This window comes from Taudactylus pleione, unplaced genomic scaffold (assembly GCF_031769625.1).
Source record: "Taudactylus pleione unplaced genomic scaffold, aTauple2 ptg000800l, whole genome shotgun sequence".
Lineage (NCBI taxonomy): Eukaryota > Metazoa > Chordata > Amphibia > Anura > Myobatrachidae > Taudactylus > Taudactylus pleione.
In genome coordinates, this window is record NW_028285202.1 from 25,276 (window position 1) to 49,248 (window position 23,973).

General features: G+C 46.9%; 2 protein-coding genes across 5 annotated transcripts in view; one reads left to right on the forward strand and one right to left on the reverse strand.

Moving 5' to 3' along the window:
* Window positions 1–781: 781 nt before the first annotated feature.
* LOC148474893 (uncharacterized) lies at window positions 782–13,807 on the reverse strand. 4 transcript variants are annotated; one of them, XM_088458014.1, is made up of 8 exons: window positions 13,662–13,807; window positions 12,915–13,022; window positions 11,056–11,134; window positions 10,840–10,937; window positions 10,569–10,674; window positions 3,286–3,383; window positions 3,065–3,176; window positions 782–2,183 (listed from the first exon to the last, which is right to left on the reverse strand). In XM_088458014.1, the coding sequence occupies exons 3-8, from the start codon at window positions 11,087–11,089 to the stop codon at window positions 1,105–1,107; spliced, it is 1,527 nt and encodes a 508-aa protein (XP_088314140.1). In that variant the 5' UTR covers window positions 11,090–11,134; window positions 12,915–13,022; window positions 13,662–13,807; the 3' UTR covers window positions 782–1,104. The 4 variants fall into 4 exon arrangements, with proteins under 4 accessions (XP_088314140.1, XP_088314139.1, XP_088314141.1 ...); XM_088458013.1 differs by having other exon boundaries at window positions 12,836–13,022; XM_088458015.1 differs by lacking the exon at window positions 13,662–13,807 and adding an exon at window positions 13,510–13,529 and having other exon boundaries at window positions 12,836–12,980.
* LOC148474894 (uncharacterized) overlaps window positions 13,792–23,973 on the forward strand; it is a 136,796-nt gene continuing 126,614 nt past the window's right edge. The window contains 1 exon segment of the mRNA XM_088457976.1: window positions 13,792–13,888. The gene's annotated coding sequence lies outside the window, so the exon portion shown is untranslated.

Below are 23,973 nucleotides of genomic sequence, written 5' to 3' on the forward strand. Positions count from 1 at the left end.
CGTTACTGGAGACCTGAATGTAAAAGATGGCTGCTGTGAGTATCAGAGGGGGCGGAGAGTGAGGAAGAAGCAGCAAGACTGCAGTGGAATGGTGCCCTGAGCTGGGGGGAGGGGCCGGAGGGTGGGGACCTTCTTCCCTATGTTGACATCAACCACCAGGTTCCCTGGCTTTAATTGTGCCCTGCGCCAGTGCTTGTAATTCCCTGGTGGTCTAGTGGAGTCCCGGACGAAGCGGTGTCCATATCAGCACCTCCGGTTTGTCTCCTTGAGACCAGAGGAGAGACTGCACAGACGCGGGTCCCCGCCTTACCTGTCCCATTGAGTCCCGGCTGCAGTCTGGGGTCCGGGGAACCCTGCTAGCTCTATTCACCTCGGAGCCTTGTCAGGAATACCTAGCAGAGGGCTGGGGTCACGGCGCCGCAGGAGGGGTGATGGAGCAGCAGTGCAGATGTCCAAAGGGCTATCTGGCGCTGCGGCTCAGTAGTAAAATAAATAAAAATAATGCTTAGGCTGCTTATTAGCAGCCCCACGGTTAAAACGGTGATCCAGCTCCTGTCAGACACCAACTTAAACTGAGTTGCCCTCAGGCTGTGGGTGGGGTATGGGGGGGAAGGACCGGAGCATCCTGGGATTGAAAAAGCTTTGCTGTTGGTGTCCGGTCCTCAAAGTCCCACCTACATCCCATTGTCTCCCCTGTGGAGCCCCATGGACACTGAAGAAGAAAGGAGATTTATGTTCTTATCTGGCTAAATTCTTTTCTTCGAGTTCCATAGGGAAACTCTATTTTATGGCCCTATATAACAACAATATGGTATGTTACTACTATGGAGAGTAGTAGAAATATCTAATTGAATAAGGAAATTGTAATATGTTCAACACAAGAGCAATCTGTCTCGTCTTCTGTCACATTCTTCCTATGTCTGCGGATGCTAATAACATTATAACATGTTAATATAGTATTACTGGAAAGTTTATTTGCCCTTCAATATACTTTTCATTTTACACTCTGTAAATTTATTCATACCTGTATTTATCATTTATATTTATTTCAACAGCTTTTACAATATTTACAATATTACCATAATACCGTTTATGTCTATCAGCTTATGACAATTGTACTTCCCTTGTATGAATTCTCTGATGTTTCAGAAGATGCGATTTCTGTTTAAAACATTTCCCACACTCAGAGCATGGAAATGGCTTCTCCCCTGTGTGAGTTCTCTGATGTGCAACAAGATCTGAACTATCTCTAAAGCATTTCCCACACTCAGAGCATGGAAATTCTCTCTCACCTGTGTGTATTCTCTGATGTATGAGAAGACTTGATTTATGTGCAAACCATTTCCCACACTCAGAGCATGGAAATGGTTTCTCACCTGTGTGAGTTCTCTGATGTGTAACAAGATGTAGTTTCTGTACAAAACATTTTCCACACTCCAAACAAGAAAATGGCTTCTCACCTGTGTGACTTCTCTGATGTGTAACAAGATGCAGTTTCTGTGCAAAGCATTTCCCACACTCCGAGCATGGAAATGGTTTCTCACCTGTGTGACTTCTCTGATGTCTAACCAGATTTGATTTAGCTGTAAAACATTTCCCACACTCAGTACACAAAAACGGCTTCTCACCTGTGTGAGTTCTCTGATGTTTCACTAGATCTGATTTCTGTGTAAAACATTTCCCACACTCAGAGCATGGAAACAGTAGCTCACCTGTGTGAGTTTTTAAATGTGTGTCAAGATTTAGTTTGTATGTAAAACTTTTCCCACACTCAGAGCATGGATATGGTTTCTCACCTGTGTGAATTTTCCGATGTTTAATAAGGTTATATTTCTGTGTAAAACATTTCCCACACTCAGAACATGAAAATAGTTTCTCACCTATGTGACTTCTCTGATGCTTAACAAATATTGACTGATGTATAAAACGTTTACCACATTCAGAACAGGAAAATACTGAAACACCTTTAAGAGCTGCATTATGTGTCATTATAACTGAGGAATGAGGGGAACATTCCCCATGAATGTAGAGATCAGGTGATTTATTTGCACTGAGACGTACTGGATGTATATTAAAAACAACTGGGTTTTTCTCTAGAGAATCCTGTGTGATGTTATCTTCTATTTTAAAACCTGGAGACACACTGAGATCTCCCGCCGAGGCCATCCTGTGTGTGCATCCATCTATTGGAAATAAATGAAAATGTAAATTAATTTTAGATTGAGGAGCAAATTTCATATGGTTAGCGAAATTTGGAAAACTGCAAAAATTGTATTATAATGAAATATATACATATAGAAAATGTGACTTTTTTACTGCACCAATAAAATATTGGATTCAAATATAACACAATCGCACTCAACAGCCACATTGGACAATGGTCAATAATATTGGTTGGTAACACACAGTGACACCACGATGTGAGGGGGGAGAGCAGGAGTATAATAGGGGCTGATGGCTCCTGATGTATGAGATACACCAGAGAGTGCGGGGAAGAGACTGGTCAGATCTCTGGGCTGGTAACACACAGTGACATGATGTGAGGAGGAGAGGAGGAGAGCAGGAGTATAATAGGGGCTGATGGCTCCTGATGTATGAGATACACCAGAGAGTGCGGGGAGGAGACTGGTCAGATCTCTGGGCTGGTAACACACAGTGACATGATGTGAGGGGGAGAGCAGGAGTATAATAGGGGATGATGGCTCCTGATGTATGAGATATACCAGAGAGTGTGGGGAGGAGACTGGGCAGATCTCTGGGCTGGTAACACACAATGACATGATGTGAGGGGGAGAGCAGGAGAGCAGGAGTATAATAGGGGCTGATGGCTCCTGATGTATGAGATACACCAGAGAGTGTGGGGAGGAGACTGGTCAGATCTCTGGGCTGGTAACACACAATGACATGATGTGAGGGGGAGAGCAGGAGTATAATAGGAGCTGATTGCTCCTAACTGTGCAGATATTAGTTTGTATTAACAGAGAAGGTTGTAGGATAAGAGATTGCTGTAGTGACTGAACTAGGAGAATATGTGACCGTTCTGTAATAAGTGATTATTACTCACCTGTGCTGATATCTGTAGGGATTTCCTCCTCCTTACACTGCTGATCACCCATCACATACGTTTCTTCTTCTCCCTCTATATCTTTTACCTTAATATCAGTTAGGTCTTCACGCTAATTAACCCCAAAATAAGAATACTTTAATAATGTCCAATTTCATTAATTGAGATTAAACAGTAGGTTATCACTTTGGTATATTGGGGAGACCCTAAATCCCATCTACCTGATGCTCCTGTGGGATCCTGTGTTTCTCCTCTGTACAATCCTGTGAATAAAGAGGACGGGGATATCTTTCGAGGGTATTTCTGTTACTGGATCCATCTGTAGGAGACACACAGTGACATAATATATTGACATCTGTCAGACTATGTGATTAAATTATGATTAGGCAAAGCAACTCATAAGCTTGATAGGAAAAGCAGGACTGACTCCCTATTCGACATTTACTATATTGATAAGGAAGAATTTCTTGTATGTTCCATCCTTAAAATAATTGGAATACAGCAATAAACTGGCTGAATCAATGGGAAAAGTCAGCATCAACTCTACTACACTCCTTAAGTAAAGAGATAAGAGGAAAGAGGAAATTAATATCTGAATAGTAAAACTAAACTAAATAAAAACAGCTATGGGAGCAGGACCCTTGACGCGTTTCTGTGCAGGGACCTGCAGTTTCCTTAGGAGGTTAAACAGTACTCCTGATTCACATACGAGGGGTGTGCAATACGTTTCTGGATGAGCAGCGCATAGGTAGAGTAGACACAATTGACTGTCTGGTTGTGTACTGTAATCTCTGACTAAACCGTAAATAAGCAGCACTGTCAGCTTGTTCACCTCCTTCAAGAAACTCTATATGAAGCCCAACAGTGGCCATGACCTTCTACGACTACAAGAGTGGTCTACGACAGCAGGAGAGTTTTAACAGACTGTAAGCTGCTTTTGGGGAGGAGGCACTGTACCGAACCACTGTGTTTGAGTGATTTGCAGAATTTTGGCACGGGAGACAGTCCCTGGAAAATAAAGATTGCTGTGGCCGACCTATATCTGCCATCACCAATGACAACATTGCTGCCGTGGGAGGTTGAGGTGGATGCCAGGGTGACCGTGGCCCAGTTAGAAAAGGAGATGGGCATCTCACAGCGAGCCTTCCGCTCGTACTCAACAAAAAGCTTGACCTGAGCAAGTATTCTGCAAGCTGGGTTCCCCATCAGCTGACTTGAGAGCAGAAGGAGGCTTGGGTGACTTGGAGCTGCAATATGCTGGCCAGGTTTAATTTCTGCCTAGGAGATAGTCAGTGGCAATTAATCCTGGATCTGCAGTTTCAACCGTGAGACCAAACAGTCATCCCAGTGGACTCCAGTTGGAGGTGCGCTACCAGAGAAGTTCTGACATGAGTGCTGTCACAAGTGCTGGAAGCCAATTCCAGGCACCATCCAAAAACTCGCGCTCATGGTGCCATTCACCATCACGACAATGCACCTGCCCATAAGTCCACGAAAGTGGAGGATTTTCTGGTCAATGAACACATCCAGGAGCTTGGTCATTGACCGTACACTCCACACCTGTCCCCCTGCGACTTCTTTGTGTTGCGACAAATCAAGTGCAAGATGCATGAGATTAGTTCTGAGTCACCGGAAGCTGCAGTGGAGACCTTTATCCAGCATGTAGAAGACATACCTGCTTCAGAATGGTCCAGCTACTTCACCAAGTGATTTGAGCACATGCAACTTTGCATAGACTCCTATGGCAAATACTTTGAAAAAATTTAATGTTCACTTTGTACTTTTTGTGCATCAGGAAACTTATTGCACACCCCTCGTATTTGTCTCTCTTGTTGTCCAATCAAATAGGATTTATTAGTAGCATTTATTAGTCAACATGTGAACAACATTCCTAACATTAAAATCAGTAGAGCAAGATACAAAAAACAAGAACCTAAACAATAAAAATAGAGTATAATGGGAGGTTCTAGTGTCCCAATTGAAAAGTATTTAACAGAAGTAAAAAAATACCATTTTCTATTTCATCCAATTGGACATTCTCAGAAGTCACTTTATGACCAAAACTACTATCCTTGAATGCAAAAGTATAAAATAGTATGAAGGGGTGCACTGAAGACCAGGTGGCCGCCCACTACAGCTGCTCAGCAGAGACCCTGTGCTACACCACCCAGGAAGCACCACCAATCTGGTAGAATACATTTTCACACTCTCAGGAATAGACTGTTCTGCCCGAATGTAAACCTGGTGAGTTTCCAAAATAATCCACCTGGCAGTAGCCAACCTCATTTGTGGACAACACGCAAGACAAACAGGTCATCAGTACTCCGCAAATCTTGGAACCTAAGGATACTGCAGCATCCTGAGAGTCCTCTTCCTCATTGTCCCAATCTAAGACCAGGATCATAATGTCCTGCTTCAGCTGGAAATTAGGGACCACCTTTGGCTGAAAGGAATCTTTTGTTCCTATAACAATCTTGCTTCATGGAGAGATTACAAAATGGGATCTACAAGATGGATAGACACTCTTCTAGGTAAGGAACTTTAAATTCGCTGAATCCAGTGGTTCAAAATGAGCATGCTATAAAGCTGTCAGCATCAGCTGGAGACCCCCATGAGCATTTGGGATGTGTGAAGCTTGCAACTTCATCAATCCATGAAAGAAGATCTGCACTTCAGGTGTGGACTTTCTACAGTACATGTGCAGACAGCTTGGAAAGGGAGAGTGCATTGGTCAGCAGATCATCCACTTAAGGGATACTGGGACAGATGTATGAACGTTTGTTAAATGTATTAACGGTAACTACGCACGTTATGTGCACCAGTTACCGCTTCCCTGCATGTATTAAAGCAGGGAAATGTGCAGAAGGATACAGGAACTAGGACGCCGCCATCAGTATCGGAACACCTAGATAGGGCACCGAACAGTGGCACTGACTGCTCTAATGGCAGGTTCCATTGATTTTGGCGACCCCGGCTGTCGCTAGTGTACACTGCAGGACCCTGGCTGTTGGCCGGCATCTAGCTTGTGCATGTGCCGAAAATTGCCCATGGGTGATGCTGTATAGGTTAGACTGGCGCATGCGCTGTCTCACTTCATTCACCAGTCACGGATGCCGAAAGAGGGAGACTAAGATTTGCCAAAGAGGCGAGTTAACACTCTCCCTCTTCGGCAAATGCATGTTTAATACATTCAGTCAGTATTTGTCCCGGCTTCGCCTTGGTAATGGGTAAAGTAGGTCCATGTCTTTTAAGATCTTTATTGGCCACTTTAATACATCTCTCTCACTTTGACTAGATGGGCTTACTCCACCACTTGATACAGGGGAAGAAATATTTCTGAATGACCCAAGTGGTCTTATTTTGCCATCTGTCGGGTATAGGGACTCCATCTTTCTATCAGTAACAACCTATTACTACACCAGTACCTGGAAACGCTTCTAGGTATGTTTGTGGCCAAGCTACTGGAATACTTCCAGGATGGTTAGGGCAGATTCCCCAGTGCCAATTACTGTGGACTGGTTCTGCTCTGGTAGCAAGTTGAGAGATTTCTGAGACCCTGGACTGAAACTCAGGACTGCCAGAGAATGGAGAAAGCTTCTGGCACATATCTGATAGTCATAGGGTACAAGCATATACAGGCATCTCGGAAGCAAGTAGTGGTTTATTAGGTCCAATAAATGTCCTGAAAAGGACAAGTATTTTCAATGGAACGTATTGGCAATACTCAGCGTAGAAGTTTTTCTGAAGTTCAATTATTACACACACACACCAAGATGATATACAGTGTATTTTCTGAGCTTACAGAGCCCCTTTTTATACAATTTCAACAAGGGTAAGCCAGAGCCCTGTCTTTCTAATCCAATGTAGACAAGGTCACCAATTTTGCATGCAAGAAATTAAGATGTTTGGATACATATCCACATTTATAACCTCACGTAAGGAAACACAGCCTTCCGTACTTGGATTTAAATGAAATTGACAGCAATCTGCTAACTGAATTCATTCTTTGTGCCACACTTTTTGAAATCATCTATTTGGATTTCAACAGTTGGACGATTACCAAACTATAAGCCCAATCAAATTGTATGCTTCATCATACTATAAACTTCATCATACCGAATGCTTCATCATACTATATGCTTCCTCATACTGCATGCTTCATCATTCTATATGCTTCATCATACGTCTGCTTCATCATACTATATGCCTCATCAATCTATATGCTTCATTATACTATATGCTTCATTATACTATATGCTTCATCATACTATAAGCTTCATCATACTATAAGCTTCATCATACTATAAGCTTCATCATACTATATGCTTCATTATACTATAAGCTTCATTATACTATAAGCTTCATCATACTATATGCTTCATCAAACTATAAGCTTCATCAAACTATAAGCTTCATCATACTATAAGCTTCATCAAACCGTATGCTTCATCATACTGAATGCTTCATCATACGTCTGCTTCATCATACTATATGCCTCATCATACTATATGCTTCATTATACTATATGCTTCATCATACGTCTGCTTCATCATACTATATGCTTCATTATACTATATGTTTCATCATACTATATGCTTCATCAAACTATAAGCTTCATCATACTATATGCTTCATCAAACTATAAGCTTCATCATACTGTATGCTTCATCATACTATATGCTTCATCATACTATATGCTTCATCAATCTCTATGCTTCATCATACTATAAGCTTCATCATACTGTATGCTTCATCATACTATAAGCTTCATCATACCAAATGCTTCATCATACTATATGCTTCCTCATACTGCATGCTTCATCATACTATATGCTTCATCATACGTCTGCTTCATCATACTATAAGCTTCATCATACGTCTGCTTCATCATACTATATGCTTCATCAAACTATAAGCTTCATCATACTATAAGCTTCATCATACTATAAGCTTCATCATACTGTATGCATCATCATACTATATGCTTCATCATACTATATGCTTCATCAATCTCTATGCTTCATCATACGTCTGCTTCATCATACTATATGCTTCATCATACGTCTGCTTCATTATACTATATGCTTCATCAAACTATAAGCTTCATCATACTGTATGCTTCATCATACTATATGTTTCATCATACTATATGCTTCATCAATCTCTATGCTTCATCATACTATAAGCTTCATCATACTATAAGCTTCATCATACTATATGCTTCATCATACTATATGCTTCATCATACTATAAGCTTCATCATACGTCTGCTTCATCATACTATATGCTTCATTATACTATAAGCTTCATCATACGTCTGCTTCATCATACTATATGCTTCATTATACTATATGCTTCATCATACTATATGCTTCATCATACGTCTGCTTCATCATACTATAAGCTTCATCATACGTCTGCTTCATCATACTATATGCTTCATCACACTATATGCTTCATCAAACTATAAGCTTCATCATACTATAAGCTTCATCATACTGTATGCATCATCATACTATATGCTTCATTATACTATATGCTTCATCATACGTCTGCTTCATCATACTATATGCTTCATCATACTATAAGCTTCATCATACGTCTGCTTCATCATACTATATGCTTCATTATACTGTATGCTTCATTATACTGTATGCTTCATTATACTGTATGCTTCATCAAACTATAAGCTTCATCAAACTATAAGCTTCATCATACTATAAGCTTCATCATACTGTATGCTTCATCATACTGTATGCTTCATCATACTGTATGCTTCACCATACTCTAAGCTTCATCATACTATAAGCTTCATCAATCTCTATGCTTCATCATACTATAAGCTTCATCATACCGAATGCTTCATCATACTGTATGCTTCATCATACTATAAGCTTCATCATACTATATGCTTCATTATACTATATGCTTCATTATACTATATGCTTCATCAAACTATAAGCTTCATCATACCGTATGCTTCATCATACTATATGCTTCAATCTATATGCTTCATCATACTATTTGCTTCATCATACTATATGCGTCATCAATCTATATGCTTCAAACTATAAGCTTCATCATACTATATACTTCATCATACTATATGCTTCATCATACTATATGCTTCATCATACTATATGCTTCATTATACTATAAGCTTCATCAAACCGTATGCTTCATCATACTATATGCTTCATCAAACCGTATGCTTCATCATACTATATGCTTTATCAATATATATGCTTCATCATACTTTATGCATCATCATACTATATGCTTTATCCTACTATATGCGTCATCATGATACTATAAGCTTCATCATACTATATGCTTCATCAATCTATGGGCCCGGTTCAGACCCGCGCGCTAGATGTGTTCGCACGCAGCCGCTAGGCTGCTAATATATGCAAAGGCTGCGATTGCACGGCAAAACATCATACTATACATACCAGAGAGTGTGGGGAGGAGACTGGTCAGATCTCTGGGCTGGTAACACACAGTGACATGATGTGAGGAGGAGAGCAGGAGTATAATAGGGGTTGATGGCTCCTGACGTATGAGATACACCAGAGAGTGTGGGGAGGAGACTGGTCAGTTCTCTGGGCTGGTAACACACAGTGACATGATGTGAGGGGGAGAGCAGGTGTATAATAGGGGCTGATGGCTCCTGATGTATGAGATACACCAGAGAGTGTGGGGAGGAGACTGGTCAGATCTCTGGTCTGGTAACACACAGTGACATGATGTGAGAGGGAGAGCAAACATATAATAGGGGCTGATGGCTCCTGATGTATGAGATACACCAGAGAGTGCGGGGAGGAGACTGGTCAGATCTCTGGGCTGGTAACACACAGTGACATGATGTGAGGGGGAGAGCAGGAGTAAAATAGGGACTTATGCTTCCTGATGTATGAGATACACCAGAGATTGTGGGGAGGAGACTGGTCACATTTCTGGGCTGGTGACATGATGTGAGGGGGAGAGCAGGAGTATAATAGGGGCTGATGGCTCCTGATTTATGAGATACACCAGCAAATGTAGGGAGGAGAGTGGTCAGATCTCTGGGCTGGTAACACACAGTGACATGATGTGAGGAGGAGAGCAGGTGTATAATAGGGGCTGATGGCTCCTGATGTATGAGATACACCAGAGAGTGTGGGGAGGAGACAGGTCAGATCTCTGGGCTGGTAACACACAGTGACATGATGTGAGGGGGAGAGCAGGAGTATAATAGGGGCTGATGGCTCCTGATGTATGAGATACACCAGAGAGTGTGGGGAGGAGATTGGTCAGATCTCTATGCTGGTAACACACAGTGACATGATGTGAGGGGGAGAGCAGGAGTATAATAGGGGCAGATGGCTCCTGACTCACCCACTGAGCAGAAATATTTCTCTAATTAGTTTGTAGTGACAGAGGACGGTGTAGGATAAGATATTGCTGTAGTGACTGAGCAAGGAGAATATCTGACTCTGTTCTGTAATAAGTGTTTATTTCTCACCTGTGATGATATCTGTAGGGATTTCCTCCTCCTTACACTGCAGATCACCACCCACATATGTTTCTTCTTTTATATCTTCTAACTTAATAATAGTTACACCATCATCCTAAATAATCCACAAAACCATAAAAAAACACATTAACAATATCAGATTTCATAAATTAATTTTATAAATAGTATAATGTCAGTGTATAAGACACACAACGATTCTGCACACATCATATAGTGACAGTCTCTATGGTATATTGGCGAAACCCTAAATCCCACCTACCTGATGCTCCTGTGGGGTCCTGTGATTCTCCTCTGTACAGTCCTGGGTATACAGAGGACGGGGACATCTCTCTGGGGTATTTCTGTTACTGGGTCCATCTGTAGGAGACACACAGTGACAGAGTACATTGTATATATGTGATTATCAGGTGATGTGTGTATATAAAGGTCCCCATACCTGCTCTCCCCTGTACAATAAATAACAGTCTCCTCTTACCCAGTGATGTGAGGGGCCGGTGATTCTCCATCATCACGTCCTTTTACAGACCCCTGTGTTCCTCTATATACTCCCCCTCCTGCATGGAGACAGACAGTGACATCCTGACACCTTATAAGAACCTGACACACACAATGATCCAGTCATCACCCAGATACATCTCCTGGTGTTACTGTATAATGTCCCATTCCCAGCAGTCACCTCTCCAGTCACCACCCAGACACATCCCCTGGTGTTACTGTATAATGTCCCATTCCCAGAGTCACCTCTCCAGTCACCACCCAGACACATCCCCTGGTGTTACTGTATAATGTCCCATTCCCAGCAATCACCTCTCCAGTCATCACCCAGACAAATCCCCTGGTGTTACTGTATAATGTCCCATTCCCAGCAGTCACCTCTCCAGTCACCACTGAGACACATCGCCTGGTGTTACTGTATAATGCCCCATTCCCAGCAATCACCTCTCCAGTCATCACCCAGACACATCCCCTGGTGTTACTGTATAATGTCCCATTCCCAGCAGTCACCTCTCCAGTCGTCACCCAGACACATCCCCTGGTGTTACCGTATAATGTCCCATTCCCAGCAGTCACCTCTCCAGTCGTCACCCAGACACCTCCCCTGGAGTTACTGTATAATGTCCCATTCCCAGCAGTCACCTCTCCAGTCATCACCCAGTCACCTCCCCTGGTGTTACTGTATAATGTCCCATTCCCAGCAGTCACCTCTCCAGTCATCACCCAGACACCTCCCCTGGTGTTACTGTATAATGTCCCATTCCCAGCAGTCACCTCAAGTCATCACCCAGACACATCCCCTGGTGTTACTGTATAATGTCCCATTCCCAGCAGTCACCTCTCCAGTCATCACCCAGACACATCCCCTGGTGTTACTGTATAATGTCCCATTCCCAGCAGTCACCTCTCCAGTCATCACCCAGACACATCCCCTGGTGTTACTGTATAATGTTCCATTCCCAGCAGTCACCTCTCCAGTCATCACCCAGACACATCCCCTGGTGTTACTGTATAGTGTCCCATTCCCAGCAGTCACCTCTCCAGTCATCACCCAGACACATCCCCTGGTGTTACTGTATAATGTCCCATTCCCAGCAGTCACCTCTCCAGTCATCACCCAGACACATCCCCTGGTGTTACTGTATAATGTCCCATTCCCAGCAGTCACCTCTCCAGTCATCACCCAGACACATCCCCTGGTGTTACTGTATAATGTCCCATTCCCAGCAGTCACCTCTCCAGTCATCACCCAGACACCTCCCCTGGTGTTACTGTATAATGTCCCATTCCCAGCAGTCACCTCAAGTCATCACCCAGACACATCCCCTGGTGTTACTGTATAATGTCCCATTCCCAGCAGTCACCTCTCCAGTCATCACCCAGACACATCCCCTGGTGTTACTGTATAATGTCCCATTCCCAGCAGTCACCTCTCCAGTCATCACCCAGACACATCCCCTGGTGTTACTGTATAATGTTCCATTCCCAGCAGTCACCTCTCCAGTCATCACCCAGACACATCCCCTGGTGTTACTGTATAGTGTCCCATTCCCAGCAGTCACCTCTCCAGTCATCACCCAGACACATCCCCTGGTGTTACTGTATAATGTCCCATTCCCAGCAGTCACCTCTCCAGTCATCACCCAGACACATCCCCTGGTGTTACTGTATAATGTCCCATTCCCAGCAGTCACCTCTCCAGTCATCACCCAGACACATCCCCTGGTGTTACTGTATAATGTCCCATTCCCAGCAGTCACCTCTCCAGTCATCACCCAGACACATCCCCTGGTGTTATTGTATAATGTCCCTCTCAGTCAGTGAGAGAGGTAGAGGCACCGTGATAGAAGCACAGCAGCAGGGTGTCACTTGGTAACTAGATTTCTCCTGTACTATTGTGTAATCCTGTGTAGTGAGATATCAATACACCGTAGATTAGAATTCAACCTATTAAAAAAAAAATGTTACGGGTTCATTATGCAAAATATACAAGTAAGGTCAACATTACTATATATAACCTTATATGGAAATAATAAAAGAACAGCATAGACTGATCCCCCTGTATTATTATTATTATTATTATTATTATTATTATAGTAACAACAACACACCACAGGCTGCTCCCCCTGTATAATAATAACAGGACAACACAGGCTGCTCCCCCGTATAATAATAATAACAGGACACCACAGGCTGCTCCCCCGTATAATAATAATAATAATAATAATAACAGGACACCACAGGCTGCTCCTTCTGTATAATAATAATAACTGGACACCACAGGCTGCTCCCCCTGTATAATTATAACAGGACACTGCAGGCTGCTCCACCTGTATAATAATAGTAACAGGACACCACAGACTGCTTCCCCGTATAATAAAAGGACACTACATGCTGCTCCCCCTGTATAGTAGTACACCGCAGACTGCACCACCTGTATAATAAAACACCGCAGGCTGCTCCCCTGTATAATAGGACACTGTAGGCTGCTCCCCTGTATAATAAGACACCAAAGTCTGCTCCCCCTGTATAGTAGGGCACTACAGGTTGCTGCACCTGTATAACAGGATATTGTATTACTATTACCTGCAGCTGCAGAACACAGCGATGTTTCCCGGAAGCTGCCTGTGCCCGGAAATGAGATCATACGTCAGAGGTGTCAGGGGGCGGGGGTCACGTGACACGCGCGGGCCGGAAGTAGCGGGGTGAGTCTTGGGGTATGCTGTGTGTGGTAATAACATATAAGATGGATATTTCCTGAGTTGTAGTCTTGGAGCTCAATCGCATCATGTCATCCTGACTCTTCCCTCACGGTATATGTGTGTCCTGTATGGGGGGGGTGTGACCTGTATGTGTGTGTCCTATATGGGGGGGGGTGTGGGACCTGTATGTGTGTGTCCTGTATGGGGGGGGTGTGACCTGTATGTGTGTGTCCTATATGGGGGGGTGGGACCTGTATGTGTGTGTCCTATATAGGGGGGGTGGGGTGGGACCTGTATGTGTGTGTCCATTATGGGGGGGTGGGACCTGTATGTGTGTGTCCTTTATGGGGGGGGTGGGACCTGTATGTGTGTGTCCTATATAGGGGGGGTGGGACCTGTATGTGTGTGTCCTATATAGGGGGGGTGGGGTGGGACCTGTATGTGTGTGTCCATTATGGGGGGGTGGGACCTGTATGTGTGTGTCCTGTATGGGGGGGGTGTGACCTGTATGTGTGTGTCCTATATGGGGGGGGGTGTGGGACCTGTATGTGTGTGTCCTGTATGGGGGGGGTGTGACCTGTATGTGTGTGTCCTATATGGGGGGGTGGGACCTGTATGTGTGTGTCCTATATAGGGGGGGTGGGGTGGGACCTGTATGTGTGTGTCCATTATGGGGGGGGTGGGACCTGTATGTGTGTGTCCTTTATGGGGGGGGTGGGACCTGTATGTGTGTGTCCTATATAGGGGGGGTGGGACCTGTATGTGTGTGTCCTATATAGGGGGGGGTGGGGTGGGACCTGTATGTGTGTGTCCATTATGGGGGGGTGGGACCTGTATGTGTGTGTCCTTTATGGGGGGGTGTGTGGGACCTGTATATGTGTGTCCATTATGGGGGGGTGGGACCTGTATGTGTGTGTCCTTTATGGGGGGGTGTGTGGGACCTGTATATGTGTGTCCTTTATGGGGGGGTGGGACCTGTATGTGTGTGTCCTTTATGGGGGGGGGTGGGACCTGTATGTGTGTGTCCTATATAGGGGGGGTGGGACCTGTATGTGTGTGTCCTATATAGGGGGGGTGGGGTGGGACCTGTATGTGTGTGTCCATTATGGGGGGGTGGGACCTGTATGTGTGTGTCCTTTATGGGGGGGTGTGTGGGACCTGTATATGTGTGTCCTTTATGGGGGGGTGGGACCTGTATGTGTGTGTCCTTTATGGGGGGGGTGGGACCTGTATGTGTGTGTCCTATATAGGGGGGGTGGGGTGGGACCTGTATGTGTGTGTCCATTATGTGGGGGTGGGACCTGTATGTGTGTGTCCTTTTTGGGGGGGGGGTGTGGGACCTGTATGTGTGTGTCCTTTATGGGGGGGGGGGTGGGACCTGTATGTGTGTGTCCTTTATGGGGGGGTGGGACCTGTATGTGTGTGTCCTTTATGGGGGGGTGGGACCTGTATGTGTGTGTCCTTTATGGGGGGGGGTGTGGGACCTGTATGTGTGTGTCCTTTATGGGGGGGTGGGACCTGTATGTGTGTGTCCTGTATGGGGGGGGTGGGACCTGTATGTGTGTGTCCTATATGGGGGGGGTGGGACCTGTATGTGTGTGTCCTATATGGGGGGGGTGGGACCTGTATGTGTGTGTCCTTTATGGGGGGGGGTGTGGGACCTGTATGTGTGTGTCCTTTATGGGGGGGTGGGACCTGTATGTGTGTGTCCTTTATGGGGGGGGGTGTGGGACCTGTATGTGTGTGTCCTTTATGGGGGGGGGTGTGGGACCTGTATGTGTGTGTCCTTTATGGGGGGGTGTGTGGGACCTGTATATGTGTGTCCTTTATGGGGGGGTGGGACCTGTATGTGTGTGTCCTTTATGGGGGGGGTGGGACCTGTATGTGTGTGTCCTATATAGGGGGGGTGGGACCTGTATGTGTGTGTCCTATATAGGGGGGGTGGGGTGGGACCTGTATGTGTGTGTCCATTATGGGGGGGTGGGACCTGTATGTGTGTGTCCTTTATGGGGGGGGGTGTGGGACCTGTATGTGTGTGTCCTTTATGGGGGGGGGTGTGGGACCTGTATGTGTGTGTCCTTTATGGGGGGGTGGGACCTGTATGTGTGTGTCCTTTATGGGGGGGTGGGACCTGTATGTGTGTGTCCTTTATGGGGGGGTGGGACCTGTATGTGTGTGTCCTTTATGGGGGGGGGGGGTGTGGGACCTGTATGTGTGTGTCCTTTATGGGGGGGTGGGACCTGTATGTGTGTGTCCTGTATGGGGGGGGTGGGACCTGTATGTGTGTGTCCTATATGGGGGGGGTGGGACCTGTATGTGTGTGTCCTATATGGGGGGGGTGGGACCTGTATGTGTGTGTCCTTTATGGGGGGGGGGTGTGGGACCTGTATGTGTGTGTCCTTTATGGGGGGGGTGGGACCTGTATGTGTGTGTCCTTTATGGGGGGGGTGTGGGACCTGTATGTGTGTGTCCTTTATGGGGGGGGGTGTGGGACCTGTATGTGTGTGTCCTTTATGGGGGGGGGGTGTGGGACCTGTATGTGTGTGTCCTTTATGGGGGGGTGGGACCTGTATGTGTGTGTCCTTTATGGGGGGGTGGGACCTGTATATGTGTGTCCTTTATGGGGGGGTGGGACCTGTATGTGTGTGTCCTTTATGGGGGGGGGTGTGGGACCTGTATGTGTGTGTCCTTTATGGGGGGGTGGGACCTGTATGTGTGTGTCCTGTATGGGGGGGGTGGGACCTGTATGTGTGTGTCCTATATGGGGGGGGTGGGACCTGTATGTGTGTGTCCTTTATGGGGGGGTGGGACCTGTATGTGTGTGTCCTTTATGGGGGGGGTGGGACCTGTATGTGTGTGTCCTTTATGGGGGGGGGTGTGGGACCTGTATGTGTGTGTCCTTTATGGGGGGGGGTGTGGGACCTGTATGTGTGTGTCCTTTATGGGGGGGGGTGTGGGACCTGTATGTGTGTGTCCTTTATGGGGGGGGGTGTGGGACCTGTATGTGTGTGTCCTTTATGGGGGGGGGTGTGGGACCTGTATGTGTGTGTCCTTTATGGGGGGGTGGGACCTGTATGTGTGTGTCCTTTATGGGGGGGTGGGACCTGTATGTGTGTGTCCTATATAGGGGGGGTGGGGTGGGACCTGTATGTGTGTGTCCTTTATGGGGGGGGTGGGACCTGTATGTGTGTGTCCTTTATGGGGGGGGTGGGACCTGTATGTGTGTGTCCTTTATGGGGGGGGTGGGACCTGTATGTGTGTGTCCTTTATGGGGGGTGTGGGACCTGTATGTGTGTGTCCTTTATGGGGGGGGGTGTGGGACCTGTATGTGTGTGTCCTTTATGGGGGGGTGGGACCTGTATGTGTGTGTCCTTTATGGGGGGGTGGGACCTGTATGTGTGTGTCCTTTATGGGGGGGGTGGGACCTGTATGTGTGTGTCCTTTATGGGGGGGGGTGTGGGACCTGTATGTGTGTGTCCTTTATGGGGGGGTGGGACCTGTATGTGTGTGTCCTGTATGGGGGGGGTGGGACCTGTATGTGTGTGTCCTATATGGGGGGGGGTGGGACCTGTATGTGTGTGTCCTATATGGGGGGGGGTGGGACCTGTATGTGTGTGTCCTATATGGGGGGGGTGGGACCTGTATGTGTGTGTCCTATATGGGGGGTGTGGGACCTGTATGTGTGTGTCCTTTATGGGGGGGTGGGACCTGTATGTGTGTGTCCTTTATGGGGGGGTGGGACCTGTATGTGTGTGTCCTTTATGGGGGGGGGGGTGGGACCTGTATGTGTGTGTCCTTTATGGGGGGGTGGGACCTGTATGTGTGTGTCCTTTATGGGGGGGGTGTGTGGACCTGTATGTGTGTGTCCTTTATGGGGGGGGGTGTGGGACCTGTATGTGTGTGTCCTTTATGGGGGGGGGGGGTGGGACCTGTATGTGTGTGTCCTTTATGGGGGGGTGGGACCTGTATGTGTGTGTCCTTTATGGGGGGGTGGGACCTGTATGTGTGTGTCCTTTATGGGGGGGTGGGACCTGTATGTGTGTGTCCTTTATGGGGGGGGGTGTGGGACCTGTATGTGTGTGTCCTTTATGGGGGGGGGGTGTGGGACCTGTATGTGTGTGTCCTTTATGGGGGGGTGGGACCTGTATGTGTGTGTCCTTTATGGGGGGGTGGGACCTGTATGTGTGTGTCCTTTATGGGGGGGGGTGTGGGACCTGTATGTGTGTGTCCTTTATGGGGGGGTGGGACCTGTATGTGTGTGTCCTGTATGGGGGGGGTGGGACCTGTATGTGTGTGTCCTATATGGGGGGGGTGGGACCTGTATGTGTGTGTCCTATATGGGGGGTGTGGGACCTGTATGTGTGTGTCCTTTATGGGGGGGTGGGACCTGTATGTGTGTGTCCTTTATGGGGGGGTGGGACCTGTATGTGTGTGTCCTTTATGGGGGGGGGGTGTGGGACCTGTATGTGTGTGTCCTTTATGGGGGGGTGGGACCTGTATGTGTGTGTCCTTTATGGGGGGGGGGTGTGGGACCTGTATGTGTGTGTCCTTTATGGGGGGGGGTGTGGGACCTGTATGTGTGTGTCCTTTATGGGGGGGTGGGACCTGTATGTGTGTGTCCTTTATGGGGGGGTGGGACCTGTATGTGTGTGTCCTTTATGGGGGGGGGTGTGGGACCTGTATGTGTGTGTCCTTTATGGGGGGGTGGGACCTGTATGTGTGTGTCCTTTATGGGGGGGTGGGACCTGTATGTGTGTGTCCTTTATGGGGGGGTGGGACCTGTATGTGTGTGTCCTTTATGGGGGGGGGGTGTGGGACCTGTATGTGTGTGTCCTTTATGGGGGGGTGTGACCTGTATGTGTGTGTCCTGTATGGGGGGGGTGGGACCTGTATGTGTGTGTCCTATATGGGGGGGGTGGGACCTGTATGTGTGTGTCCTATATGGGGGGTGTGGGACCTGTATGTGTGTGTCCTTTATGGGGGGGTGGGACCTGTATGTGTGTGTCCTTTATGGGGGGGGTGGGACCTGTATGTGTGTGTCCTTTATGGGGGGGGGTGTGGGACCTGTATGTGTGTGTCCTTTATGGGGGGGTGGACCTGTATGGGGGGGGGTGTGTCCTTTATGGGGGGGGGTGTGGGACCTGTATGTGTGTGTCCTTTATGGGGGGGGGGTGTGGGACCTGTATGTGTGTGTCCTTTATGGGGGGGTGGGACCTGTATGTGTGTGTCCTTTATGGGGGGGGGGGGTGTGGGACCTGTATGTGTGTGTCCTATATAGGGGGGGTGGGACCTGTATGTGTGTGTCCTTTATGGGGGGGGGGTGTGGGACCTGTATGTGTGTGTCCTTTATGGGGGGGGGGTGTGGGACCTGTATGGACCTGTCCTTTATGGGGGGGGTGGGACCTGTATGTGTGTGACCTGTATGTGTGTGTCCTTTATGGGGGGGGGGTGTGGGACCTGTATGTGTGTGTCCTTTATGGGGGGGGGTGTGGGACCTGTATGGACCTGTCCTTTATGGGGGGGTGGGACCTGTATGTGTGTATGGACCTGTATGGACCTGTCCTTTATGGGGGGGTGGGACCTGTATGTGTGTGTCCTTTATGGGGGGGTGGGACCTGTATGTGTGTCCTTTATGGGGGGGGGTGTGGGACCTGTATGTGTGTGTGTCCTATATGGGGGGGTGGGACCTGTATATGTGTGTCCTTTATGGGGGGGGGGGTGTGGGACCTGTATGTGTGTGTCCTATATAGGGGGGGTGGGGTGGGACCTGTGTGTGTCCTATATGGGGGGGTGTGTGGGACCTGTATATGTGTGTCCTTTATGGGGGGGTGTGGGACCTGTATGTGTGTCCTTTATGGGGGGGGGTGTGGGACCTGTATGGACCTGTCCTTTATGGGGGGGTGGGACCTGTATGTGTGTGACCTGTATGTGTGTGTCCTTTATGGGGGGGGGGTGTGGGACCTGTATGTGTGTGTCCTTTATGGGGGGGGGTGTGGGACCTGTATGGACCTGTCCTTTATGGGGGGGTGGGACCTGTATGTGTGTATGGACCTGTATGGACCTGTCCTTTATGGGGGGGTGGGACCTGTATGTGTGTGTCCTTTATGGGGGGGTGGGACCTGTATGTGTGTGTCCTTTATGGGGGGGGGTGTGGGACCTGTATGTGTGTGTCCTTTATGGGGGGGTGGGACCTGTATGGGGGGGGGGTGTGTCCTTTATGGGGGGGGGGTGTGGGACCTGTATGTGTGTGTCCTTTATGGGGGGGGGGGTGGGACCTGTATGTGTGTGTCCTTTATGGGGGGGTGGGACCTGTATGTGTGTGTCCTTTATGGGGGGGGGGTGTGGGACCTGTATGTGTGTGTCCTATATAGGGGGGGTGGGACCTGTATGTGTGTGTCCTTTATGGGGGGGGGGGTGTGGGACCTGTATGTGTGTGTCCTTTATGGGGGGGGGTGTGGGACCTGTATGTGTGTGTGTCCTATATGGGGGGGTGGGACCTGTATATGTGTGTCCTTTATGGGGGGGGTGTGTGGGACCTGTATGTGTGTGTCCTATATAGGGGGGGTGGGGTGGGACCTGTGTGTGTCCTATATGGGGGGGTGTGTGGGACCTGTATATGTGTGTCCTTTATGGGGGGGTGTGTGGGACCTGTATATGTGTGTCCTTTATGGGGGGGTGTGTGGGACCTGTATATGTGTGTCCTTTATGGGGGGGTGGGACCTGTATGTGTGTGTCCTTTATGGGGGGGGGGTGTGGGACCTGTATGTGTGTGTGTCCTATATGGGGGGGTGGGACCTGTATATGTGTGTCCTTTATGGGGGGGGGGTGTGGGACCTGTATGTGTGTGTGTCCTATATGGGGGGGGTGGGACCTGTATGTGTGTGTCCTTTATGGGGGGGGTGGGGTGGGACCTGTATGTGTGTGTCCTATATGGGGGTGTGTGACCTGTATGTGTGTGTCCTATGTGGGGGGTGGGACCTGTATGTGTGTGTTCTCTATAGGGGGGCGTGACCTGTATGTGTGTGTCCTCTATGGGGGGGTGTGACCTGTGTGTGTGTCCTATATGGGGGGGTGGGACCTGTATGTGTGTGTCCTATATGGGGGGGTGGGACCTGTATGTGTGTGTCCTATATGGGGGGGTGGGACCTGTATGTGTGTGTCCTATATGGGGGGGTGGGACCTGTATGTGTGTGTCCTATATGGGGGGGGTGGGACCTGTATATGTGTGTCCTTTATGGGGGGGGGGGGGTGGGACCTGTATGTGTGTGTCCTATATGGGGGGGGGTGGGACCTGTATGTGTGTGTCCTATATGGGGGGGGTGGGACCTGTATGTGTGTGTCCTTTATGGGGGGGGTGTGGGACCTGTATGTGTGTGTCCTATATGGGGGGGGTGGGACCTGTATGTGTGTGTCCTATATGGGGGGGTGGGACCTGTATGTGTGTGTCCTATATGGGGGGGGTGGGACCTGTATGTGTGTGTCCTATATGGGGGGGTGGGACCTGGGGGTGTGTGACCTGTATGTGTGTGTCCTGTATGGGGGGGGTGGGACCTGTATGTGTGTGTCCTATATGGGGTACTGAAAATATTTTGTGTATCAACAGCGCAATAAGAGTGGTCAGATGTCAATTTATATGCAAATATGCCAACATCAATTATTTAAAAAGGTTTAACAATTTGTTATGTAAATCTAAAATAAACACAATGTATACAATTCATGTTTTGGCCAAATAAAATATATCATACACTAGCATATAAATAATATATATAGATATAACGTAATTATTTTATAAATATGTTGCTGGATCTATTCATACTATGAAAAATGCTTGAAGGTAATTTATATCAATGAACCCTCAGTCTGTAAATGAACAAATGCTGTTTTAATAATATATGTGCTCGCTCCATAAATCCTTGTAAATATCTCCGATGGTATATGGTGTACAAATGACCTCTAAAGCTGCATACACACACAACGATTTTGTAAATGAACGATTTTAGTAAACGATTTTCGTTAATTTTTTCAAGGGAAAAATTAATGAAAATCGTTTACTAAATGTAATGAACAATTTTTTTGAACTGCAAACGATTTTTGCATATTCCCTTAAAGAAAATCATTGAGTTGGTCAGTCTGACTAAACTACAAACGTGAACGCACATGATCAATAATCGTTCATCGTTTTAACTCAGAAAGTGAATGATAAACGATATAGTTAACGATAATCGTTCAAAAAATCGTTGTGTGTGTATGCAGCTTTAGTCCACATCTTGCTGGTGTTTACCAGAAGAAAAAAGTATCTATATACAAAGCCGGCTTTGAATATTTAGGGTGGGGTGTTAGTCTGAGCAGAAAGTATCTCAAGATTTCAGGTGCGCAAAGCAACGCAGTGATTAGATTACATAGAAAATGGGCCTCAGACTGCACACCCTGCATATATATATATTTCTTCTTTTTGTGTATATATCAATGGTCTCCACAGGTAGCACTTCCAAATTATTTATATATATATATAATATAAATAAATAAATAATTTGGAAGTGCTACCTGTGGAGACCATTGATATATACACAAAAAGAAGAAATACATGTGCTCAACTCCAAATTAACTGATTATATATAAATAAATACATTTTGCAGTAAATAGAGGATTTTGGCATAATCTTGGCCAAGGTTATGGGCCTACCCCCCACATCCGGGTAACCTCTGTCTGGTAGGTCCCTATCATACTAGGGTTCAAATCCAGAGCACAGGACACCCCAAACTAGCCCAGCTAAGCCACCCCAAGGCTCCGCTCTAATAAGAAAAGTGAAGTGTAAAGGAAATAGTTCCCACTACAGTACTAACTGTGTGGAGTTTGTATATTCTCCCTGTGCTTGCTTGGGTTTCCTCCGATTTCCTCCCACACTCCAAAAATATACTGGTAGGTTAATTGGCTCGCAACAAAAATTAACCCTAGTGTGTAAGTCAGGGCTTGACAAATCCCAGGGGCCAGGTCGCCATGGCTACCAGATTTTGCTGCCTGGCTACCAGATTTTGCAGTGAGGGAGGAAGCAGATCCTCATCAGCTTCGGCGGAGATTCGTGCCTATAGTATTGCGGCGTTCATTTCATGCACAAGAGTGCATGTGCTGAGTGTCCCCTGCGGTGACTGCTGTGCCTCTGTCCGTCCTGGCCTGCACTGACTCCTCCTGTACTGCTCTGACCCCTGCTGTCTGTCTCAGTCTACGCTGATCCTCCAGTATGTCCCGTCTGTATACTGTTTACTGTATCTCTGGCTGCATAGAGCTCTCCGATAATAGGGTCTATGCGTGGCCAGGGATTGCGGGAGCAGCTTCAGAGGGATAGTGGTGTGACCACGTGGGGAGGGGGGGTTATGTTGTACTTTCTGGCACCATTGTTTTATATGGAATGTGGTCCGTTATTACTGGAGGGTGGGGGGTGGAGCAGATTAGCTGTGCAGAGCAGTAATAGGGGGCCTCCATGTTACTATATCCAATCAACTGTGACCATTTTGTGGACTAGTATAGTGTGTATAACAGTTGCATAACACACACAGCTGTGCTCCTCAATCACTCCTGTAATTTTTTGTGGGGGGACAGTGATCTGGCTCCTACACTTTCATCCTGACTCCTAGATTTTAGAAAAATTTGTCAAGCCCTAGTGTAAGTACAGTATGTGTGTGAGCATGTGGTAGAGAATATAGAGTGTAAGCTCCACACTGGGACAGGGACTGATGTGAATGGCCAAATGTTCTCCGTACAGCGCTGCGGAATATGTGTACGCTATATAAATAACTGGTAATAAATAAATAATTAAGAGCAGCCGCAGCTGCATATGAAGAATAAAAAGTAAAACGTGAAAAAAAAATATATATATATATATATATATATATATATATAAACATGCACACAAAACGGACAGTGAAACATTAAAATGTGTTATAATGGAAAATTGTGTTATAATGCGGTGCCCTGAAACAGATCAAACAAAGCAATCCAGGGGGATCCACGCCCCCCAAATTTTAATATATATATTTCGCTTTTTTATTCTTATTAGAGCAGTGCTTTGGGGTGGTTTAGCTGGGCTAGTTTGGGGGTGTCCTGCACTCTGGATTTGAACCCTACTATGTTAGGGACCTATCCTACAGAGGTTACCCGGATGTGGTGGGTAGGCCCATAACCTGGGCCAAGAGTATGCC